General features: G+C 39.1%; 1 protein-coding gene across 1 annotated transcript in view; it reads right to left on the bottom strand.

Moving 5' to 3' along the window:
- LOC150085727 (homeobox protein EMX1-like) overlaps positions 1 to 13,197 on the bottom strand; it is an 89,076-nt gene extending 75,879 nt beyond the window's left edge. The window contains exon 1 of the mRNA XM_090373464.1: positions 12,265 to 13,197. Coding sequence (XP_090229590.1) covers positions 12,265 to 12,742 — 478 coding nt within the window. The 5' untranslated portion in view covers positions 12,743 to 13,197. The remainder of the gene's footprint in view (positions 1 to 12,264) is intronic.
- Positions 13,198 to 21,680: the final 8,483 nt, after the last annotated feature.

Raw genomic sequence — 21,680 nt, forward strand, 5'->3', positions numbered from 1 at the left:
ACTCTCTGTCCCAGACTTTCTGTTTCTGATGCATGCCTTTTCTATAGATACTTCCATGGGCACTGCTTCTGAATTGGCTTCTACTAATTTCTGCTCTCCCTTCCAAACCAGTCCGAACATGTGCTGCACAACCAGTCAGCATCCTTTTGCTGTCGAACTTCAAACTCCCAGAACCAACTTTTCTTCTTCCTTATTTTTTCCTTCAACTTCCGGTTTCTGGAACAATCTTCCTTCATACATATTTCCTGTAAATCAACATCTACAGAAATTTTCAAGTCTAATGTCAACAAGTATCTTCTTTCATCTTCTCAAACTTAAACCCATGCACCGTACTAAGTACTATAGGTTCTAATACCTCACGTGCTTGAGGATTTCATAAAAAAAAAGACTGTATTCTCTAGGAGAGAATGCAGTCATTTTTAGGCATTTTAGCCTAATTCCAGGCATTTTTTTGCCTAAAAAAAAAAAAAACTGCAGCTATTATCATCACTGCAGGATGTAAGCCTCCTCAACGATTCATGTTGCGGGAAATTGACCATAATCCACCATACCGGTCCAGTGCGGGTTGGCAGATCAAATGTATTTAACAGTCAAGGGCTTGAACCCTGGTCTACTCAAAGAGCGTGTGCTACTGCACTCCAGCTCCTGAACACTCGGATACGGAGACCTCTATTTTTTTAGCCTAATGGTACTAACAATTTTAGTGACAATTAACAGCAACATATTTGCCTACGTTTAAATATGACTTTTAAATATGACTATAGCTATACTAAACTAAACAATTAGATTAACTTTAATAATAATAACTAGAATTAACAGTAATTTATTCATCCAAATGCCATCTCTCCGCTACTCCTCAGGAGCGTTGAGCGGACAGGTAGCCAAACGTTATGAATGGCTTATGCATACCTATTGTGTCTGTTGCCTCAATAGGTTTTACCAATTTTAATTAATTTCATATTTAGTATGGTAAAAAATATAATTTTATAACAAAATTTTTGATAATGAAAGGTAATTTACTTTCAACCTGTAATCAGTACGTACATAGTGTGCATAATGTTAGGGGAAAGGCGCCTCCGGTGATTTCCCACATCTGCGCCATATAAACTGTGGAGACAAACAGTATCACTGTGAAAGCCAGAAAGAGTTTTTGTGTTGTAAATGAAGTATTGTGCTGGGTTCTGTTGGGTGTCCTGGCTTTTGGCCGCAGGGCCCCTGGTGGGACCCCACGTTTCCCGCACACACCACTAGGAGGTAGCCAGGCTGCCCATAATTCTCAGGCTAGTCTCCTCCAGGTCGCCTGAGCTTCCTGGAAAGAGACCAAGTAAAAAAAAAAAAAAAATTATAAAAAAATAGGGTTCAGGATGTACCGGAGAGGGTAAAGGAAAGGAGGTATAGACAGAGCGACGGAGGATGTAAGGGAAGGCATCATCCGCAGGTTGAGTGGGAATCTCCCACCTAAGCGGAAGTGGAAGAAGAGGGCCCTCGAGAGGGTGGGAAGACAATCACGTATCAAGAGAGACACGGATGAAACAATTCAAGCGACCTGAGTGTCAATTTCAGTAGCTAGAAGTGGTCACAATCTAGGTGAAGATGTTCAGTATATAAGAAAAGGGTGTTGATCAATGTGCATCAGTTCCAGGACGTTGTACCAGTGATCTTCTTCTGGTGAAGAGATCATGGGCGAGGGCAGAGAAAGCGTGGTACTGGTCTTCCTCATTGATCAGAAAATGTTCATTTCCTCGAGGCAAGGCATGTATTTTTGATATGAGCAACGTTCGCAGGTCCTCGTAGAGCGGGCAAACATAGAATAGGTGACCCCAGTCTTCGTTATCACCACAAAGACAGCAAGGATCATCCACGATGTTCACAGAGGCAAGTTTGTGATTTATGGATCCATGGCCTGTAATCAGGAAAGTAGTATATAACCCTGGGCTGTACCATGCTGGAGCTTTAGGGTAGATCTGGGCTATTTCAGATAAGAATTTTTTAGTGATGGAACCTTTGGGGGTGGTATTCCATCTGTTTTGTCAGGCGTTAAGAAGGTAGACTGCAAGGCGTTTTTTTTCTTCTTTGATGGTGTTTGCTGAGTTTGTAGTGAAATCCAGGATGGTGGTAGGGAGCCCCTTTGCGAGCCAGTAGTGCACGCCTTTGCGAATTATCTGCAGGTCCAGAGGGGGAAACTCCTGCCAAGACTTGGAGCGCTGGGTTGCTTACTGTGCAGTAAGCACGGGTGATAGCGAGAAGGATATTACGCTGGATGGAGGTGAGCTTCCTTCGGTTACGAACAATGGGTGCACGATGATACCAGACACCTGCACAGTAGGTTATAGTGGGAATAAATACAGCTTTGTATAGTATTTACAGTGAACGGCGATTTAGGCCCCAGTCAGATTTGCTGATCCTCACTACCATTGCCGTGTAGTTCCTGACTTTGCGATGAGAGGTAGTCTATATGCGGGTAAAACGTGAGCTTGGGGTCGGGAATTACCCAAAGGTACTTCATCTCAATTGTCAGTTTGATAGTTCTACCAGCAATTTTAATCTGCGGCGGCTTGCTTATTTGAAGGGTTCCTCTGAGTAGAATTGAAGTAGTTTTCTCGGGGGATATAGGGAGTTACGTACAGTAAGCTGAAGTTGGAACCTAAAGCTCAACGGAATACGAGGCGTGTCAAAGTTTCGAGAATAATTTTGTTCCCGTAAAAGTCGCCACCCTGTAAACCGTTACGTTCTCCCGCTGTGTAGCCTGAACCCTTCCCCCTTCCTCCTTCCTCTACCTGCATGCAAAGGGTAAAGGTCATCAGTCGTTTCAGTCATTGTACAAGTTGGTTCGTGGAAAGACGTGTTTGAGTTCCGTGTTACGTGATAAATGGAATGCAATTTAGAGCAAAGAGTTGTGATAAAATCTTTTGGTGAAAAGTGGCGAATCGTCAACGGATATTTATGAAAAGTTGAACAGAGTTCATGGAAATGACACCATGTCGAAACCACGCGTTTTCAATTGGGCAAAAAAATATAGAGAAGGACCTGAATCCGTCGTCGAAAATGCTGAGCGTTCAGGGCGTCTTTCCACGACTCGACATGTTGAAAACATTGTTCGTGTGCGTGATCTTGTTCGAAGCGATAGGCGGTTAACCACAAGAATGATTGCCGAAAAGCTAAACTTTAATAGGGAAAGTGTTAGATTAATTTTGACTGAAATTTTGTTGATGAGGAAAGTGTGTGCAAAGCTGGTACCGAAAAACCTCCCTCATGAGCAGAAAGAAATTCGGTGTAGTGAAAGTTTTTAACTTCAGAATCGATCACAACGTTGCAGCACCCTCCGTATTCCACTAATTTGTCTCCTTGTGACTTCTTTTTATTTCCTCGACTAAAAGGAGTCATGAAAAGAACGCATTTTCAGTCAGTTTCTGAAATTCAGAGTAATGTAACGCGGGGATTAAAACAGATACCAGAAAGTGAGTACCAGAAATGTTACGATCAAACACACACGTATACTCGTATACGTGTGTGTTTGTGTTCCGAAGTATTATAACAACTGATCTATTCCCAAATGATGATCTAAACGTGTCACTGCTGTATGTGTGTGTATGTTAAGAGCCAAAAGCAACTTAGGTTAGGAGATGTCAGTGTATTGTGTCTGTAATGTATTCGCTTTTATGTTTTATTGGAAAAAAAAAAAAATGAGAGTTTCCAGGAGAAAAAAATCATATTATCATCACCGAAGACAAATTTTCAGCCACACTGTGAAAAAAAAAAAAAAAAAAAAGTCCATAAAGCGAAAGCAAGATTCAATGGGAAATTGACAACCTCCAGGCAATGTGTTTCAGCATGGGATGAAGTTGACGAAAAAGTGATCGCCAACTGGTTCAAAAACGCTGGATTTACCTTGGAAGATACAATGTGTGAAGTTTCGCATGCTTCTTCCTCTATTGACACGATTGCGAAGAACAGTATGATAATAGGGAAGAAATATTTGATCATGTACGTCATCATCTAAACTTACAGGAAAACTTAAGCTTCAACGATTACGCAGAAGTTGATGCGGACATTGAATGTTTCAGACGTAATGGAATCTTCTAAAATTTGTAGTGATGAAGATGCGGAACCTACTGTGGTTATTATTATTATTATTCCTCATATTATTTCTCCCTGATTGGGAGTTCCACCTCGTGACGGGTATTGCTACCAAGTACACAGGGTGATTGTTCTTAAGTCTGGTGTTACTGTTGGTCGAGGAACTCTGACTATCTTACAGGTGTTCAGGAATGCGACTTTCTGGAGTTCCTTGTAGTTATTCACTGGGAGACCTATTGCTGCTAGGCTATTATGTAGGGCCTTTGGCACCAAACCTGTGGTTGACACGATGATCGGGATGGTCGTTACTTGTTGCATATGCCACACTTCTTTGATCTCCTGTCTTATTATTATTATCGTTTATTCCACAAAAGGAAACCACCCCGGGACGGCAAAGTACCAGGAGGATGCTACTTGCATGTCATGCAGGGTACGAGGTACTACGGGCAGTGGGTTACATATACTGAACACGTATTCTCGTCCCAAAATATTATATACAGTACACATTTTATATTTAATACAGTATTTACACATTAATGATTCTGTACATATATTATACAAATCATATATTTAAAATTCAGTAATTCCATATATAACATATATTCACACAACTGTTAGGGAAGGTATATTTTACCAGTCAATAGCTTACCAAATTATTATTGTTCTTAAAGCAGAAAGTTTCACGTTTACTCACAATTCTTTGGTATGTTGTCACTTTGCAGCCGATTCACATTTCGTTAAGTCTGTAAGAATCCTGGAAGATCTCTTTCTAGTATATTGCATCCTCACAGAGTTTTTCGGCATCTATGTGCAGAGAGTTAAATATTTTTGCTGAATTTAATGGGAAGAATCTTTGCAGGCTACTAAGATTGTTCAGGATTGGACGCAGTGGATGATTTACTCCTCCGTAACGTCTAGTAGTGGCACGCGGTTTGACTAGAATATTATCAAGGCCTGGCGCATCCAATCTGCCTGTGAGCATTTGTGCGAGCCACACTAGCCACACTAGACCCGTTCACAGAGATCGAGATGTCATTTTTATTCTGCTTGTAAGTTATGGTCATTTGGGCAGACTTCTGTGCATTGATATGGAGCCCGATGCAATCCAGGTAGCTCTAAAATTCTCGGATTGTGGTATTCGCCATCTGGCAGATACCTTCTGCTGATTCGTGGTCTTTGGACGTGATGAAGAATTTCTCATCGTCAGCATACGTTATAAAATTGCAGTACTGAGCAAGAAACGGCTCAAGGACGGCCGCGAAGAGGGTAGCCGAACGAACTCTCCCTGTGGCACTCCTCGCGAGATGGTAAAGCAAGATTGTAGCTTTTGGTGCTTGCAAGTAAGTTTCTTTGTTCGAGCAGGCTGCTTATTATGTTTAACAAATTTCCTCTTATATTAAAAAAAATCATTAAAATCCCAATGAGGGCTGGAATTGAAATGCCGCAGAGATATCCAAAAAAATAATATCAATTTGTGTTTTCTCATTTAGTGCTTTCTGCACGCGAAAAAGGGTTTCCAGTAAGTTTGTTATTGTTGATCTCACTGAATTGACTGAGTGCAAATGTGGTGGTCTATGGCTGAAGCAGTGTTGATTGATGGTAGAAAGCAGTGCTTTTTCAAACACCTTCTGTAGGGTACAACTAACAGAAATTGGTCAGTAATCCTTAGCCAATTTTGGATGTTTAATCTTTGGTATTGGGGTTACAATGTAATTTTTCCAAGCTTGCGGGAACGCTCCTGATTTGATGATTTCCTGATAGATGTGCACTAATAGATCTATTATAAATGGGCTACTTATTTTAAGGATTAACATTGAAAATTTATCTGGTCCAACAGTGGCCTTATTGGGCAGATCTTTGATTGCTTTCATTACGCTCTCTCTTTGATGATTTGTATTCCACTCAAAGGAGGTCTTGTTGGTTCCTCTTGTGTCGAAAAGTTTCGTTTGTTTAAATCTTTCGGGAGGTCCAAAATTTTGTTCCTATTATCAATAGTGTAAATTTGATTCAGTCCAGAAGGGTTACCAAAAGTGTTATTAACCCATTCCTTGAAAATACATTCAGTCATATTCTCTGCGCTTTTTCTATTGCTAGTAATTCGTTTTGCTTGTTTTAATTTGTTATGAACAACACTGCAGTGTACCCGTCTTTTTGCTTTGATGAAATGTGCTCTTTCCTTCTTATAACGAATTGAACAAGAAGTTTCAGCGAAAGATGCTTAGAACTTGTATGTCGATTTTTTCAAGCGCAGCCTGACTGCGAAAGTGATATAACTGCTATCGCGCACCTTCATGCTCTACCACTGAAACAGCGTGTTCTGACAGATTATTTTAAAGTATGAAACACTTTTCTTGTTAGGTTTTGATAAGCATGTAGCCAGTGTAGTGAAATTTACAACTTAATTGTAACCTTACTGCACCCTACAAAATTTAGAATCATAATTTTCTTGTTTAATATTGGAGTACATATCATAAATAAGATTATACTATATTTTATTAGTAGAATTACATTAAATTTTCAGCTTTTGTTTTATTGCTGATTTTATGAATGATAGATATAACATTCTTTCGATATAACGACCGTTTTTCTCGTTCCCCTATAGGGTCGTTATAAAGAGCTTCGACTGTACATCAGAAGCTAGGAGACTAAAGGCGAAATTTTTTCTTTGCGCAGAGAACGTTGGAGCATGTTCTTCGCAACTTCATACTCCGACTAAGACACATAATTGATGAAGGTGGAGCACATTGAAGCATGAATTTCTCAACACCGCTAAAAACAGAAATTAACACTTCAAGTGTTAATTTCTGTTCTAAACAATATTTTACAATATTTTATATTCTGCAAATGAATTTAAAAAGTATAAAAATAAAAAATCATCTTCAACATAACTGAAGATGATTTTTTATTTAATTAAATTTTTATTTTATTAAAAATAAGTCTAAAAGGTAGAGGAACCATCTGCCCCCACCAAATTATGCAATTAAAAAAAAAAAGGAAAGAACGCCCCTATTTCTCGAGAGTATGACATTCCTTACTTTTTTTGTGAAAGTATACATGAGAATTCACTATAAAATTTAATTTAAAAATAAGCCCGTAAATACTGGCAAAATTATTCCTGTATTGGCTCATGTATTAAATAAAAATGAGTCTAATTAGCTCAGTTCTGTACAATTATGCCATATACAGACTATTTCTGGGATCGGTTTAGAAAAAAAAAAAAAAAAAAAAAACGAAAAAAGAAAAAGAAAAATAATTTAATCATATTGTGTGTGCGAGTGACCGAGATTTTAACTTTTTAGAGATAATTGAAAAATAACTTGTTACAAGGAGCACCTAGGAGGGTGGTTTTTTGGAAAAACAGCAATTATTCGCTACATTAAACCGGAGGATCTGCGTCTCAACCTACCTCAAAGAAAAATCCTCGGCCACTATATATATATATATAGCGGATTAGCATTTAAAGGGCTGTGTGTGTGTGTGTGTGTGTGTGTGTGTGTGTTAAACGCCAACGCAACTAAGGCTATGAGGCGTCACGATACTGTGTCTGAAAATTGTTTGTATTCTGTGGTTGATTTGCCTTGTTTTGCTGGACGTAAAAAAAAAAAAAAAAAAAAACGACAGTTCTTTGGAGTTAAAAAAAAAAAAAAAAGGAAAGGACGTCCCTATTTCTCGAGAGTATAACATTCCTTACTTTTTTTTGTTAAGGTATATATGAGAATTCACAATAAAATTTCATTTAAAAATAATCCCGTAAATATATGCAACCTTCACCTGATTCCGACTAACTCAGCTGCGTCTGCAAAAAGCCATTATTATTTTTTTCTTTATATCAATGACGGGATTGGTGCTCATGTTCGTACACCCGTTGTGGGAAGAACGATAATTATATCAACTTGCTATCCGCTATGGCAACATTTTGTATTTGTACATTAGTCTTAGTATTACTAGTGGCAAATGATGTACGGAAGCATGCGTATACAGCAACAGACGAAAGAAAAGAAAAAAAAAAAAAAGAACACCTCGTATGTACATCCTCTCACAATTTAGTAATCCTTAAATTTATTCGAACCACCCACTTCCACAATACTAGATAGAAGTTTGTTCCAACAAATAAGTTGTTTAGTTGTTTGGTTTTTAGGAGCATTAGCAACTAAGGCCATATTGCTCCGGGATATGCGGTGGTCATTCCCTGACCTTTCCGCATCCTCCGTATTTGGTGGTGACGAGCTCGAACCTCGGTCTAATCAAGAAGCGTGTGCAACGCACTGCTGCTCCTTCCCACCTGGCTACGGAGGCGCCTTAAATGTTCCAACAATCAGTTACTCTCCGACTGAAAGTAAACTTTCGCTTTCCTCTCCCCACCCCAAGCTTAGATCTGTTTTAGCCGTCTGTCTGTTTTAGAGACTGCACAATTATACCTAAGTCTTTTTCGTTGTCAACCACAGAAAAGTATAATTCTGGGCTACTGTTACCCAGAATAACATCTTGCATTTAATGTTCTGTTTCTACTCCGACACGACCACTAGGGAAGAGCAGTCTTAATAATGTCGATAATGAATACAATAGTTACAACCGTATTTAGCAGCCACGCGAGTTTCAATCAGTCCACTCAAACGAGCATGTTTCAGTACTCTCGCATTTGATTACAGTCTACTAAATGGGACCTTAAACCTCAATTGCCACTTAGAGGGTTTAGTGTCACACAACGTTAACTACAAAATCATTTTGTAGTAAACGTTTTTGCAATTCACCAAGAAAAAGTCATTTGACATTTTCTTGGTTTACCGGAAATATACTTATAGCCCAAGCTAACTTGTAAAGTACTAGACAGATACAGCTGTGTGACAAGAAATGCGCTGTTATTTGTATAAAGTAAAACTAAATTTATCTCAAAACAAAAAATGCAATTTTGTAGTTAGCGTTGCTTGATGCTAAATTGAACCATCTTCTTAACCCCGACTTCTGAACCATCTGCCTAATGATATCAAAAACAGTAAGGGGTCCAGCAATGAACCAAGGGTCTACACTAACAACATTGGTCCAAGAAGAGCAGTGCACATCGATAACTCCACCCACCTCTGTCTTAGCCACATATGCAACTTTTCCTCTAATACCACACTATTCTAGTTTATACAGCAATGTTTCATGTGGAACAGTGACAAAAGTTTTGGTTATACTCCAGAACATGGGTACAACCCCGTATATCGGCGAGAAAGAGAGGAAGAAGGCTAATTCGAGACGGATTCAAGCAAAAGAAGTGTGGTTTTTTTTTTTAATAAACTTTCATTTTTGGCTAATGTAAAAAGGTTAAGTTAGTTTAAGTCACTAATTCCGGACGGATTCAAGCAAAAGAAGGCACACCCGCAAAGTAGTACCCATGTTCTGGAATTTAACCAAAGTTTTAATGAAATCTATGATTTACAAATATTTAGCTTTTTTGGTTTTATTTTCTGTTTATGTACCACCTATAAGCATCGGACCACCCTGTCTTTGCATATTTTTGCTAATTCAGAGTTTAGCTGCGTGCTAATATGATGCGTTTGCACTAACTTGTACGTTAGTGCAAACGCTAGTTGTCTAAATCTCTCGCAGCCTGAGGTTAAAGCCCTTAACGTATTTCAGTGAAACCTATGATGTAAAAATTATTTTTCTGCATTCAATTCCTTTATTACTACTTCATAGAAGCTGATCAGACTATATTTCTCTTCTCAAATCCATGCTGCGAATGCCATATATTTGCATACCTGTCAAGATGATTCTTCAATGTTTTTTAACAGCTTTTCCATTATTTTCCCTCGAACAGAAGTCATGCTTACAGAGAGTCATCTCCAATTTGTAAAGTCTAATCATGAATTCAAGGACCTCATAATTATGGCGAAGAGTTTGCTTACCTCTTTGCTGTTTCATTTTATATAATCGGATACTTTTCGTCAGTTCCAAGTGCCTTATTTACTTTTAGACGCAACAATTTCTCTTCCACTGTCTTCTTAATTATCACAAAATCATTTAGTATCCAGTGATTACTTGGTATACCCAACCATAAAAACGTTTTCACGAGTGAATGCCAATGCAAAATATTTATCCAGTTTGTTAGCAACCTAAACAGGATCAACAACAGCAATACCATTCATCGTAGCCTAGTGGTCAGGCGCGCGGGTGCCTAAGTACACGTGCCTTGAGTGACCGGGGTTCAAGCCCATGACTACTGAATACGGTGCTGTTATTTGTATTCAATCTATCATGCGAACTCCTTTGGTCGTCCCGGAGTATAAACAGAATTTTTTTTTTATTTATAGTGGGCCACTTTGGTTTATCTCTTTCCTTCTAGTCTTAACATAAGGAAAGCATTCCAATGTTAACACTAAAGGCAGATCATGATCTTAGCCAAAGACTTATAATCTCTCTTAGTTTGGATAATCCCTCTTAGTAACTTGATTACAGATTAGCTTATACTTACAGTAGGTTCTGTGTATCTTGATAATTAATAATCACTCCTTGATTTTTGGTCTCTGCCACTAGTCTCATCACTATACTTGTGTGTGTTGGCGGGCCAATTCAAAAGTTCCGCGGGCAGGAAAACACGCAATAACTGGCATGAAAAACTCTCTATCTCTCTCTCTCTCTCTCTCTCTCTCTCTCTCTCTCTATTGATAAGTGGCGAAATCACAATACTATCATGGAAAATTTCTACCCGGAAAAAATCCCATTCAAGAATACCACTACGAATTCAAAACTTTGTCACAGTTGTTCAAGGCTGTTTGGTTAATTGAATATTTTTAGGCGCGTTAGCGCCTAAAAATATCCAATTAACCAAACAGCCTTGAAATATATGAAAAATTTATGCATAAACGCCCATTGTCTTTTACATCTCCGTCCGTTCGCATGTAACAGAAGGACTCGCAGTATACGAATTTTTATGAAATTTCATATCCGGTTCATATAGGAATATTTGCCCAGCCACTGCAAATTTCACTAACACAGACAAATAGAAATCCCGCAATTATTTCTTCTGTTCAAACAAATTGCATGGAAAAAAGAAATTCATCTATTAAATGTAATTTGAATGCAGTATTTTATGGACGATTCATGAAATTGATGTTGCTTATGAAGAGTTACCTATATATACATATATATATTTAATCACAGAAAAAGAAAAAAAAAAAAAATTCGGCTGAATCCAGGTTATGTATACACCTTGTCACAGCGTGGCGGGCATGGCCAAATTCGGGACGGATCAAGCAAAAGAAGCGTGGGTTTTTTAATAAACTCATTTTTGGCTAGTGCAAAAAGGTTAGGTTAGTTTATTCGGGGTGGATTCAAGCAAAAAAAGCCACTTCCTCCGGAGGTGTACCCATAATCTGGAGTATAACCAAAAATTCAATTAATTTTAAGAAAAAAAAAAAAAAAAATAGAATGCGCCTGAAATGCATGTTCATTACATTGTAATAAATATGGTATCGGATACTTAGACATCACAATACTTGATAACAAAAAGTTCAATCGATATCACATTTTCAGCGTGTTTCTTTTGTCCCAGGAAAGCTTTTAAGATCAATCATAGTCTACCTTGCCTACTACAGAAATCTATTCATATAAATGAAAGTATATTTCGCATATTACACTAGAACGAAAAGTTGGATCGAGGCCAAATATTTGGCCCTTGGAAAAATTTTTCCCAGGGCCAAAAGCACTCGTTCCCTCACTCTTTTCCCCTACAAAAATCGACATAAATGAAAGTAAGTTTTCGCATTAATTGAGAAGAAAAATGCGGATTGTTACCAAATTTTCGACATATATTCTGTTTGCTCCTGGGATGATTCTAGATTCAATTCCGATTTCATAATATTTCCTCCCTACAGTAATATTATTATAAATTTTGAACTCTGATCCATTGGAGCTCTGATTCATTTCACAATTTGTTTACTTTGAATATTTTAAGAATCTTTGTAACAAATTTTCAGGCCGGTGGGCTGACTTATTTTTGTTTTAAATCATGAAAAAATGTAAAAGCCCTCGTTAAAACTAAAATATAAAAGCTAATTAAATTTCAATTTTCATGAGAAACGGAATATATATATATATATATATATATATATATATATATATAATATTTTTTTTTTATTTTTTTTTTTTTTTTATTATTATTATCCCATTTCCTCAGTTTACTGGTACGATTTAAACACTCACCTGTGGTTCCATAAGCTGGAAGATGATGGTCACGAACTAGAGGCCAAGAATATGGAGAGAAGACGTCCCTCGAAGTGAAAAGAAACGGCGAGACAGAAGAGATTTGCAACTGTCGCGAACACAATGCTACCGCCGGTACAGAACACCCTCCCGCGCCACCGTAAGAACCGAATAGGGGTAAATATCCGGGCAAAAGTTCCGGCCGCAGACCACCAGCAGAGTGTTCGAACGTGGTAATATTATGCTGGGACACCAGTGTTTCTAACACAGAACACGCCTTCGGACTCGTGGGGTTCAGGTCGTTCGTTGATCGGTGCAGAGCGGTAGGCTTGTGACAGTGGGCAGGTGGCGGAGTCAAAAGTTTCTCCTCGGAATGACTAGACAGCTTTGGCGTTTTGCCGACAATTTCGTCGATGGAAAAGCGAAGTTTTTCTTTCATCGGTATAGGTGTTGCTGGGACTAATGAAACGGGCATCATGCTGCGCTTCCACTTCCGCACTTCTTAAGTAGGTTCTTCCTTTTGACTGCTCCCCGTCTTATTCACTCACTTCCGGTTTGTCTGTTGTCAGTGCCGAAGGAATTCCGATATACGTAACAACGAGTTTGAATATATGCGATCTAAAAAAAAGGAAAACTATTTGCACACAAAACATCGTTTGAGTTTTTGATCAGAAAGTTATTTAGACGAGCGGCTCCAGTCGATGCAGTCCATGCTTTGGTCTGGACAAAAACTTAGTGCAAGAAGACACAACGCCTGAAGTACACTTACTGAATAGAAGGGAAGTAAAAGAGCACTGTATCTTACTTTAAGTGAGTCCCACGATTTGTGCTGCAGTCGATAGCAGGTAAAACGCCATTCACTGCTCAAGGAGCAGGAAAGATTTGGGGTTCTTTTTGCGTGGACGTTACTGGCGGACACTAAGCATTATCGTGAGCTGCATGACTGCGTTAGTTACGTGTTCACACAACTAATCCCGTGTTGGTCTATCGTATCTCGGAGTGGCCTACTAGCGCCCTCTAGTGAGCATAGCGAATATTTTATGTTTACCACTAGCAAAGCACGATTTTGGAACAGCGAAGTAGAAACAACTCGCAAAATAGGGGCTGGCAGAGGAAAGAAATAAAATTTAAATCCTTGACATCTGCTCCTTTAGAATAATAATATTAAATAAATAAGGCAAAAATAAAAAAATGAAAGTTCGCTTTGTATTCGTAAAATGATTTCCATACTAAAATAACCAATGTTACCAATTTAAAAATGTAATTTTCATCTGTTCATTTAATATTTTCATCTAATATCTATTCCTAGAAAAGCCTTGATAGTGCTTTCCGGAGCTGAAGACCAGATTTGTGACGCATATAGAGGAATAGAGATAACACATCTATTGATATACTGAATCATTAAATTGGGGTTTCTAATACCGATGAGCTCCTGCCTGGTTGTCCAGTGCGCTGCGTATGTTTTCCTACGGATGTTAGTATAGTACGAAAGCAAGTTCAGTTCTTCGTTCCACTTGAGTCCAAGATCAACATATTACTGAACCTTTTGGACAAGGATGTCGTTCACGTATATTGTTATTTTGTTTGGATTTATTTTATTTGTGAAGGTCATTTGCGCAGTCTAGTCTTCATTTAGGTGTAGCCCGATAGAGTCGAGGTATTTTTGTAGTTTTATTATTTTGGCGTTAGCCACTTGGTTGCAGTAGTTGGTAGATTTCTGGTCTTCTAAGGTAATAAAAAATTTCATATCGTCCGCATATGTCATGAATTGCTTCCTGTTTTGAGCTAAGAAGGGTTCAAGGGCTATGGCAAAGAGTGTGGAGGACGAAACGCCGCCTTTTGGGACTCCGTTATCGACTTGGTACGTAACGCATACATTCCCGTTTGTTATTGTGATTTGTCTGCGCAGAAGAGTGTTCATTAAAAAATGGAGGACGTTTCCCGTAATGTGGAAGTAGTCCCTCAGAATAACTATTAGAGCTGGGATGGATATGTTGTCGAATGCGGCTGCCGCATCTATAAAAACAACATCCAGTTGCTGTTTGTTATTTAGCGCTTGCTGGATCCTTAATAGTGTTCCCATGAGGTCGGTGATGGTCGATCTCTGAGGAAGTACTGAGTGCAGGTATTCAGGTCTGTGTTTGAAGCAATGTTGGATGATAATGTCCAGGATTGTTTTTTCGAAGATTTTTTGCAAAGAGCATCCAACAGCGATTGATCTGAAGTCTTTTACAGATTTAGGGGTTTTTTTATTTTGGGGATAGGTTTTACGTAATAGCTTTTCCACGGCTTCGGGAAATTCTCTTCCACCATTATTCTCTGAAATAGATGTAATAATATATCGATGATGAAACAGCTACAGATTTTAATCATAAAAGTGGGAATTTGTGTGGCCCGATTGTAGCTTTATTTGGGAGACTGTTGATTGCTCTTTTTTAAGTTGTCTCTGCTGATACTGATTTCCTTCAATTCTTCGTTGTTAGTCACAATTTGATTAGTGTTCATAATGTCTTTAATTTTCTTGATTACATCCTGCATTTTGTTGTAGGTGGTAGATGACTTTCATCAACCGGTGAAATACCACCACTTTGCTTATTGGAAGCTTGAAGTGGTGAGACCCATGTTTAGTCTCTAGAGCAAATTTTCCAGCACCCCCCCTCCCACCAAACTTCTCCTTCAACCCATGCACGGTGCTAAGCACTATAGGTTTTGATAATACCTTTCGTGTTTGGGGTTTTCATAAAAAAAAAAAAAAAAAAAAAACTGTTAACTTGATTTTCCTTGAGGGTGTTCCGAACTTAGCTTCAGCCCAATCCTTAAGGGTTTTCTCAGTCATTTTATGCATGTAGCTTTTTTTGTTGGATTCTTTTGCCCTTTTTTAATTTTGTTATAATCATTTCAAGATGTGCCTGTTTCTTAGCCTTGAAACTTGCTCTTTCATGCTTGTACCGGATGTGATCCTCTGGATGCCCTGTTCTTTTCCATTTCCTGTACAGTTTTTGTTCATTTTTGAAAATTATTTTTAATTGTGGACTGAACTAAGGGTTTGCCCTCTCTGACACTTTTAGTTCCTTAGAAGCTCCTTCTTGCGCTATATGTAAAAGTGATTGCGAGAGTGTTGTTAAGGCAGCATTGGTGCTCAAGAGGTATAGATTTTGCCAGTTGTATTCGGTAAGGTGTTTTACAATGACGTCTTTTTTTATATATTTTGTTGAGAAGATTATCTTTGTTATACTTTTCGAATGCGAACCAGATTGTCGGATGTCTCGCTGTCTTCTTAATGTAGCTTCAAATGTGAGTGGTCAGTGATCTGACGCGAATTTCATAATGTTCTCCTTCAACCTTATATCTGAAGTGTTGTAGTAAATCAAGTCCAGCCACTGAGTTCCTATTGTTACTGGTGTATTCATTTGGTTCATATTTAAGGCTTGCATTGTACCATCCAATTCACTTTTTTGCCTCCCGATGTTTTGGTAGTGGCATATTGAGGTCCCCGATTACTACTGTGTCTGTATTCGATCTCATGTTTTTTATCATGTCAATTATGAAAACATACATTTGGTCAATTGCTTTGTATTCAGCAGAGACATAGATATTAAACAAAACCAACTTGAAAAACTAGAGGCTTTTGAGATGTGCTGGCGGAGAATGGAAAAGATTAGCTGGACAGAAAAAATGAGTAATAACATGGTTTTACAACGTGTGGGAGAAGAAATAGAATTGCTAAGAAGAATCGTTCTGGAAAAAACACCTGCGGTGTTTTTTCCAGAAAGTTCGAAGCATTTCCCGCGCTACAAACCTGCATCAACAAGCTTCCCGCGCTACAAAACTGCATGATGATGGCTGACTTTGACTACATTTGCCTTGTTGAAACGTGGTCACGCAGTAACAGACAACTAAACATTCTCGCTAATCCGCTTGGATGTATTATATACAAATGTATTGGCACTGGAAGAACTGAAAAACGGGGTGGGGGAATCATGATCCTGTATAAAGATGAATATCAGTCTTCAAAGGAACACCTCTCCAAATCAGATAATTCTGAAGCCACCTGTGCTACCTTTTTCAATGGGAAAATAAAATTACAAATCTGCCTTATATACCTGCCTCCTGAGCACACCAGAGAGTCAAAAAATGAACTCCTTGCATGGCTTACCATTAACCTCAATCCAGCTGATACGATCCTTTTAGAAGATGTTAACATGCCAATTCCAAAATATACCGACGCAAAAAGAAATCTTGACTCTATTCTAGCACAACTAAATCTGAAACAGCTGGTTACTTCAGCAACTAGAGGGAATCAGCGGTTAGATGCTGTCTATTACAATACATTCAGCATTTGATTAGCAGATAACTTGTTTTGCTTTAAGTCAGACCACAATCCCATAGCTGTAGAGACCACACTCAATGTTGCTGGAACCAATAAGAGGGACGGCGGAAATTTTAACGGCATGCACAGAACGACCTTTTCTTTAAAATACATCAAGCCAAACATCATTCTCAAAGAACTTCGAGAAATCAAATGGCAAGAACTAAGCATGAAGCCGGCAGAGGAAGCTTTCCAACTACTGGCCTTAAAGCTCACAAAAACTGCCCATGAAGCAGCATCGAAGGTCATAAGGATAACCAGGAAATCCAAAAACTGAGTTAATCCACAGATAAAATGTGTCTTTCGTAAAAAGCAAAGAATTTACAGGAAGTGGCGAAAGACACAACATCCTAATGACCACATTCTGTACAAAAAAGAGAGTGCTCACTTTAAAAAGCTGAAAAGACAAGCACATTACGCAGATGTACTATCAAAGCTCAAACAAGGAAAAAAGATAACAGAAAAAAGGGTCTCATGAGTGCCGAGGTATTTATCGAATGGTTCAAGAAGGCATTTGGACAACCTCCCGCGCCCAACCAATTAGAAACAGAAGAAAACAGGAAGAGAATAACTGATCTCCTTCACCGAATCGTAGAAAAAGAAGAATCCGTTTCAAACTTAATAAGAAAGACACCTCTAACAACTATCACAATTACCAAAAAAAAAAAAACCTCACGAAAGCCATAAATGAACTTCCTAATAAAGCAAATGTTGGTCCTGATAACTTCCCTCTTCATGGCAAAAATCAGCAGCCCTTATTGAGGTGTTGTATCACACTTTCAATCAAATCATTCAAAAAGGTACTCTCCCCTGTATATGGAACAGCTACATAGTCAGGCCCGTTCCCAAAATAAAGAAACCAAAAAACGCCAGACTATAGACCCATAGCCATAAGTTGCATCATCTTGACAATTTTTGAGAAGCCCCTTCTCCCAGCCCTCACCCAACATTGCATTAGCATTAGCATTAGCATTACTAGAGGCATTTGATGCAAGAAAGCTTATGCAGCATCAGCCAAAAAAAAAAAAAAAAAAACCACTTCCACTTCACCCCTCTGTTCGTTCAAAATACCTGTCCAGCTGAGCCTTAAACTTATTTAGGCTATCAACCTCCACCACAAGTGATGGAAGTCTGTTCCACCAACCAACCACCCGCTGGCTAAAGGCAAATTTCCGCACGTCTATCCTACATCTGTCTTTCCTCAATTTGAATTTATGCCCTCTCAGGTGATTTTTCTGAGCTAGAGGAAGAATCCCATCAGCATTGAGCATGCTTAAACCATTCAAGGCTTTATACACCTCTATCAGATCACCTCGCTGGTGCCTAGTCTCCAGACACTGTAATTTGGAAAACTTAAGCCTTTCTTCGTAAGAGCACCCCTTTGTTCCATTCACTAATCTTGTTGCCCTTCTCTGTACTCGTTCCAGCAGCTCTACATCCTTCTTGAAATGAGGACTCCAGACCTGTATACAGCACTCTAGGTGTGGCCTGACCATCGCCTTATACAATGGAATAATCACCTCCTTATCCCTGCTGGAAAAATTCCTGTATATCATTGACAATACTCCATGAGCTACTCTTGCAGCCCGTCTGCACTGCTCAGAGAACTTCATATCTGCCTGCACAACCACCCCCAAGTCCCTTTCATTCTCTACCACTGTCAGTGTAGTACCACAGAGTTGATACGTTGCTCTGGGGTTGCTGTTTCCCATGTGTAGTACTTTACATTTGTCAATGTTAAACTTCATTTGCCACCTCTCAGCCCATCTGCTCAACCTTTCCAGATCCTGTTGCAGCAGCATAGTGTCAGTAGTGTCCTTGACAACCCTGCCAAACTTTGTATCGTCTGCAAACTTGGACATTAAGCCCGATATACCATCATCAATATCATTTATAAATACAGAAAACAATAATGGACCCAACACTGAGCCCTGAGGGACTCCACTAATAACATCAGTCCACGATGAGCAGTGTCCATTGATTACCACTCTCTGTCTTCTCCCCCTCAACCACCCCTTTATCCATAGCAGCAATTTGCCTCCAATGTCACACTGCTCCAATTTGTGTAGCAGTCTTCCATGTGCAACAGTATCAAAAGCCTTTCTAAGATCCAAGTATATAATATCAAAGTTATTCCCTGCATCCAGTTCTTTTGTGACTGCATCATAGTATCCAATCAAGATGGTCAGGCAAGACTTCCCCTTAACAAAACCATGCTGTGTCTGAGCTATAACTGAAGTCTTGTCTAAATGATCCTGCAGTGCTTCTTTAACCAGTGCCTCCATTACTTCTCCTGGAACAGAAGTTAAGCTCACAGGTCTATAATTACTTGTATCAGCCTTTGATCCTCCTTTGTGAATCGGGATCACATTTGCACATTTCCAGTCTATGGGTACCTCCCCTGAGTCCAAGGAAGCTCTCATAATTATGGCTAATGGTTTGCTTACTTCCTTTGCTGCCTCCTTTAATATAACTGGATAGATCCCATCCACCCCGGGTGCCTTTCTTGTGTTTATCTTCAACAGTTTCTCCTCCACTTTACTCCCAGTTATTTCAAGATTCTGTAGCTTACTGCTAGAGTTGAATACACCTCTGGCATTCCCCTCGCTGAATAACTCCTCATGTGTGAATGTCGATGCAAAATATTCATTTACTTTGTTAGCTACCTGAGCAGGATCATCAACACTTGACCCATCAATATCAAGTGGACCAATCTGATTCATCCCCTTCCTTCTAGAGTTTACATAAGTAAAGAACTCTTTGCTGTTTTTCTTTGCATCCCTTGCCAAGGATTTCTCGTAATCTGCCTTCGCCTGCCTAACCTCCTTTGTAACTTGGTTGCATATCAACTTGTATCTATCATAGGCTTCTGTGTCATGCGTTAATTTGTAAGTATCCCATGCATTTTTCTTCTCTGCCATATGCCTCATTAGTTCATCTGACATCCATTTTGGCCTAAACATTGAACAATATTTCTTAGTTGGTATGTAAAGCCTAGTAGCTTCCAAGATAAGTTCTTTGAATGCTTCCCATTTTGAATTTGCTGTTGGTAACATCATCAGTTAGTCCCACTGTATAGAATTTAAATACTGTCTCAGTCCATCGTAGTCGCCTTTACGGAAGCAATAACCCTTCCCTTTACCCCTAATGGTAGTTACCTCTTTGAGTAAATCCCACTTCAGCACACTGTGATCACTGCCACCTAGTGGTTCATTTATCTGCAGATTCTTAATGCATGAAGAATCACTGCTGATAATCAAATCAAGAGTATTACTCCCTCTAGTTGCCTCCCGAACATGCTGATGTAGAAAACAATCATCCAATAAATCCACAAAAGCCCTGCTAGTGTGTGAGTAACCAGCCCCCAAATTCCAGTCAATATCTGGGAAATTAAAATCTCCCATTATAAGACACTCTGATTTACTGGCCCACTCTATTTCCCTGTACAGTTCCTTATTATACTCATCAGAGTCATTAGGCCTATAGCACACTCCTACTCTCAATTTTGATCTCCCAATGTTTATGTCACACCAAACTGACTCCACACTGCACTGTCCAGCGATGTCGACTGGCTTCAGTTCCTTGGTTTTTATGTGTTTCTTAACTAATAGCATAACCCCTCCCCCCTTCCTATCCTGTCTATCCTTTCTGTAGACGTTGTACTCCCCAAATTGCAGTTCTGCATCCCTTATATCTGTGTGACACCACGTCTCTGATATCCCAACAATATCTGCCTTCGATGTTTTGAGCAATACCTCAAATTCATCAAATTTATTTACTAAACTCCTAGCATTGGTGTACACGCAAGTATACCTGCACCTGTTTCTATTCTTAGCTACCCTAACACAACCCATGTGTTTACTAGTACCGCAATGGCTCCCAGCAGTCTCTGAAATACCATGCATCTTGTTTTTCAAATTTGGAAGATCAACCGTCACAAATCTCCTTGAGACCCTTTTCCGGATGCAGAAAGCTCTCAACAATAAGGAACAGCTCGATATTATCTTCCTAGACATATCCGCAGCTTTTGACAATATCTCGATAAAGGCTCTGGAACAAATTTTATCTTTCTACTTCAAAATACAAGGCAATCTCCTGAAGATTTTTGTAGCATTCTGAAGGAAAGACGCCTCATAATCCGTAATGACGATTTTATTGCCCATTACTCCATTTCGCAGGGAGTGCCACAGGGAGGCGTTCTCTCCTCACTGTTATTTGCTGCAACTCTGGAACCATTTTTTGCATCCCATAAAGACAACTTTATTACATATGCTGATGACCTGAAATTCTTCGTCAAATTTAAAGATCTACAACAAGTTAAGGAAACAAATCAACAAGCTAATAACACAATAAATTAACTGGAGCATTACCTCGATTGTATTGGACTACGTTTAAACCCAAGCAAATCCGCCCAGATGACAATTACAAAGAAAAAGAGCAGGAACAATATCTCTATGCTGGTAAGCGGATGCGAAGTTCCAAAGGTTAAATCACACGTAGACCTTGGCCTAAAATGGGATGAGGGACTAACATTCTCCGAGCACTTTGATTACATCAAAGCTAAAACATATGCAGCGTCCTGGGCTGCCAAACAGGAGTTAATTGGCATTAGAAACCTAGATCTTGTTAAAAAGTATATCTTGAAATATATTCTTCCCATCCCACTGTATGCGCACAGATTTGGTCCTCTGCCCCACCGAACAACCTTAATATTGAATACTGGCTCTTGAGATGGCTGAACAAGATCTCGAACCACCCATTTACTATCTCTAGAGCCATCCTACCTTCCAATCTCAGCATTCCTCCCTGGAAACAGACAATGAACACAAGAAATATTTTCACATTAGCCCAACTGCTAACAGGAAGATTAGACGCTCCCAGTATTGACGGTTTGTTTCACTCTCGTCGAGAAGCCACCAGAATTATTGAAACAAGACATCCTCTTCAAAGCAACTTAAAAAACTTGGACAGCCTAAGTCTCTTTTTTCCAGCAAACACAATAGAACTCTTCGATCAACTAAGAATTGAACCGGAAAATCTCTGTAAC

This window comes from Mastigoproctus giganteus, chromosome 5 (assembly GCF_048544385.1).
Source record: "Mastigoproctus giganteus isolate SK-2022 chromosome 5, ASM4854438v1, whole genome shotgun sequence".
NCBI lineage: Eukaryota > Metazoa > Arthropoda > Arachnida > Uropygi > Thelyphonidae > Mastigoproctus > Mastigoproctus giganteus.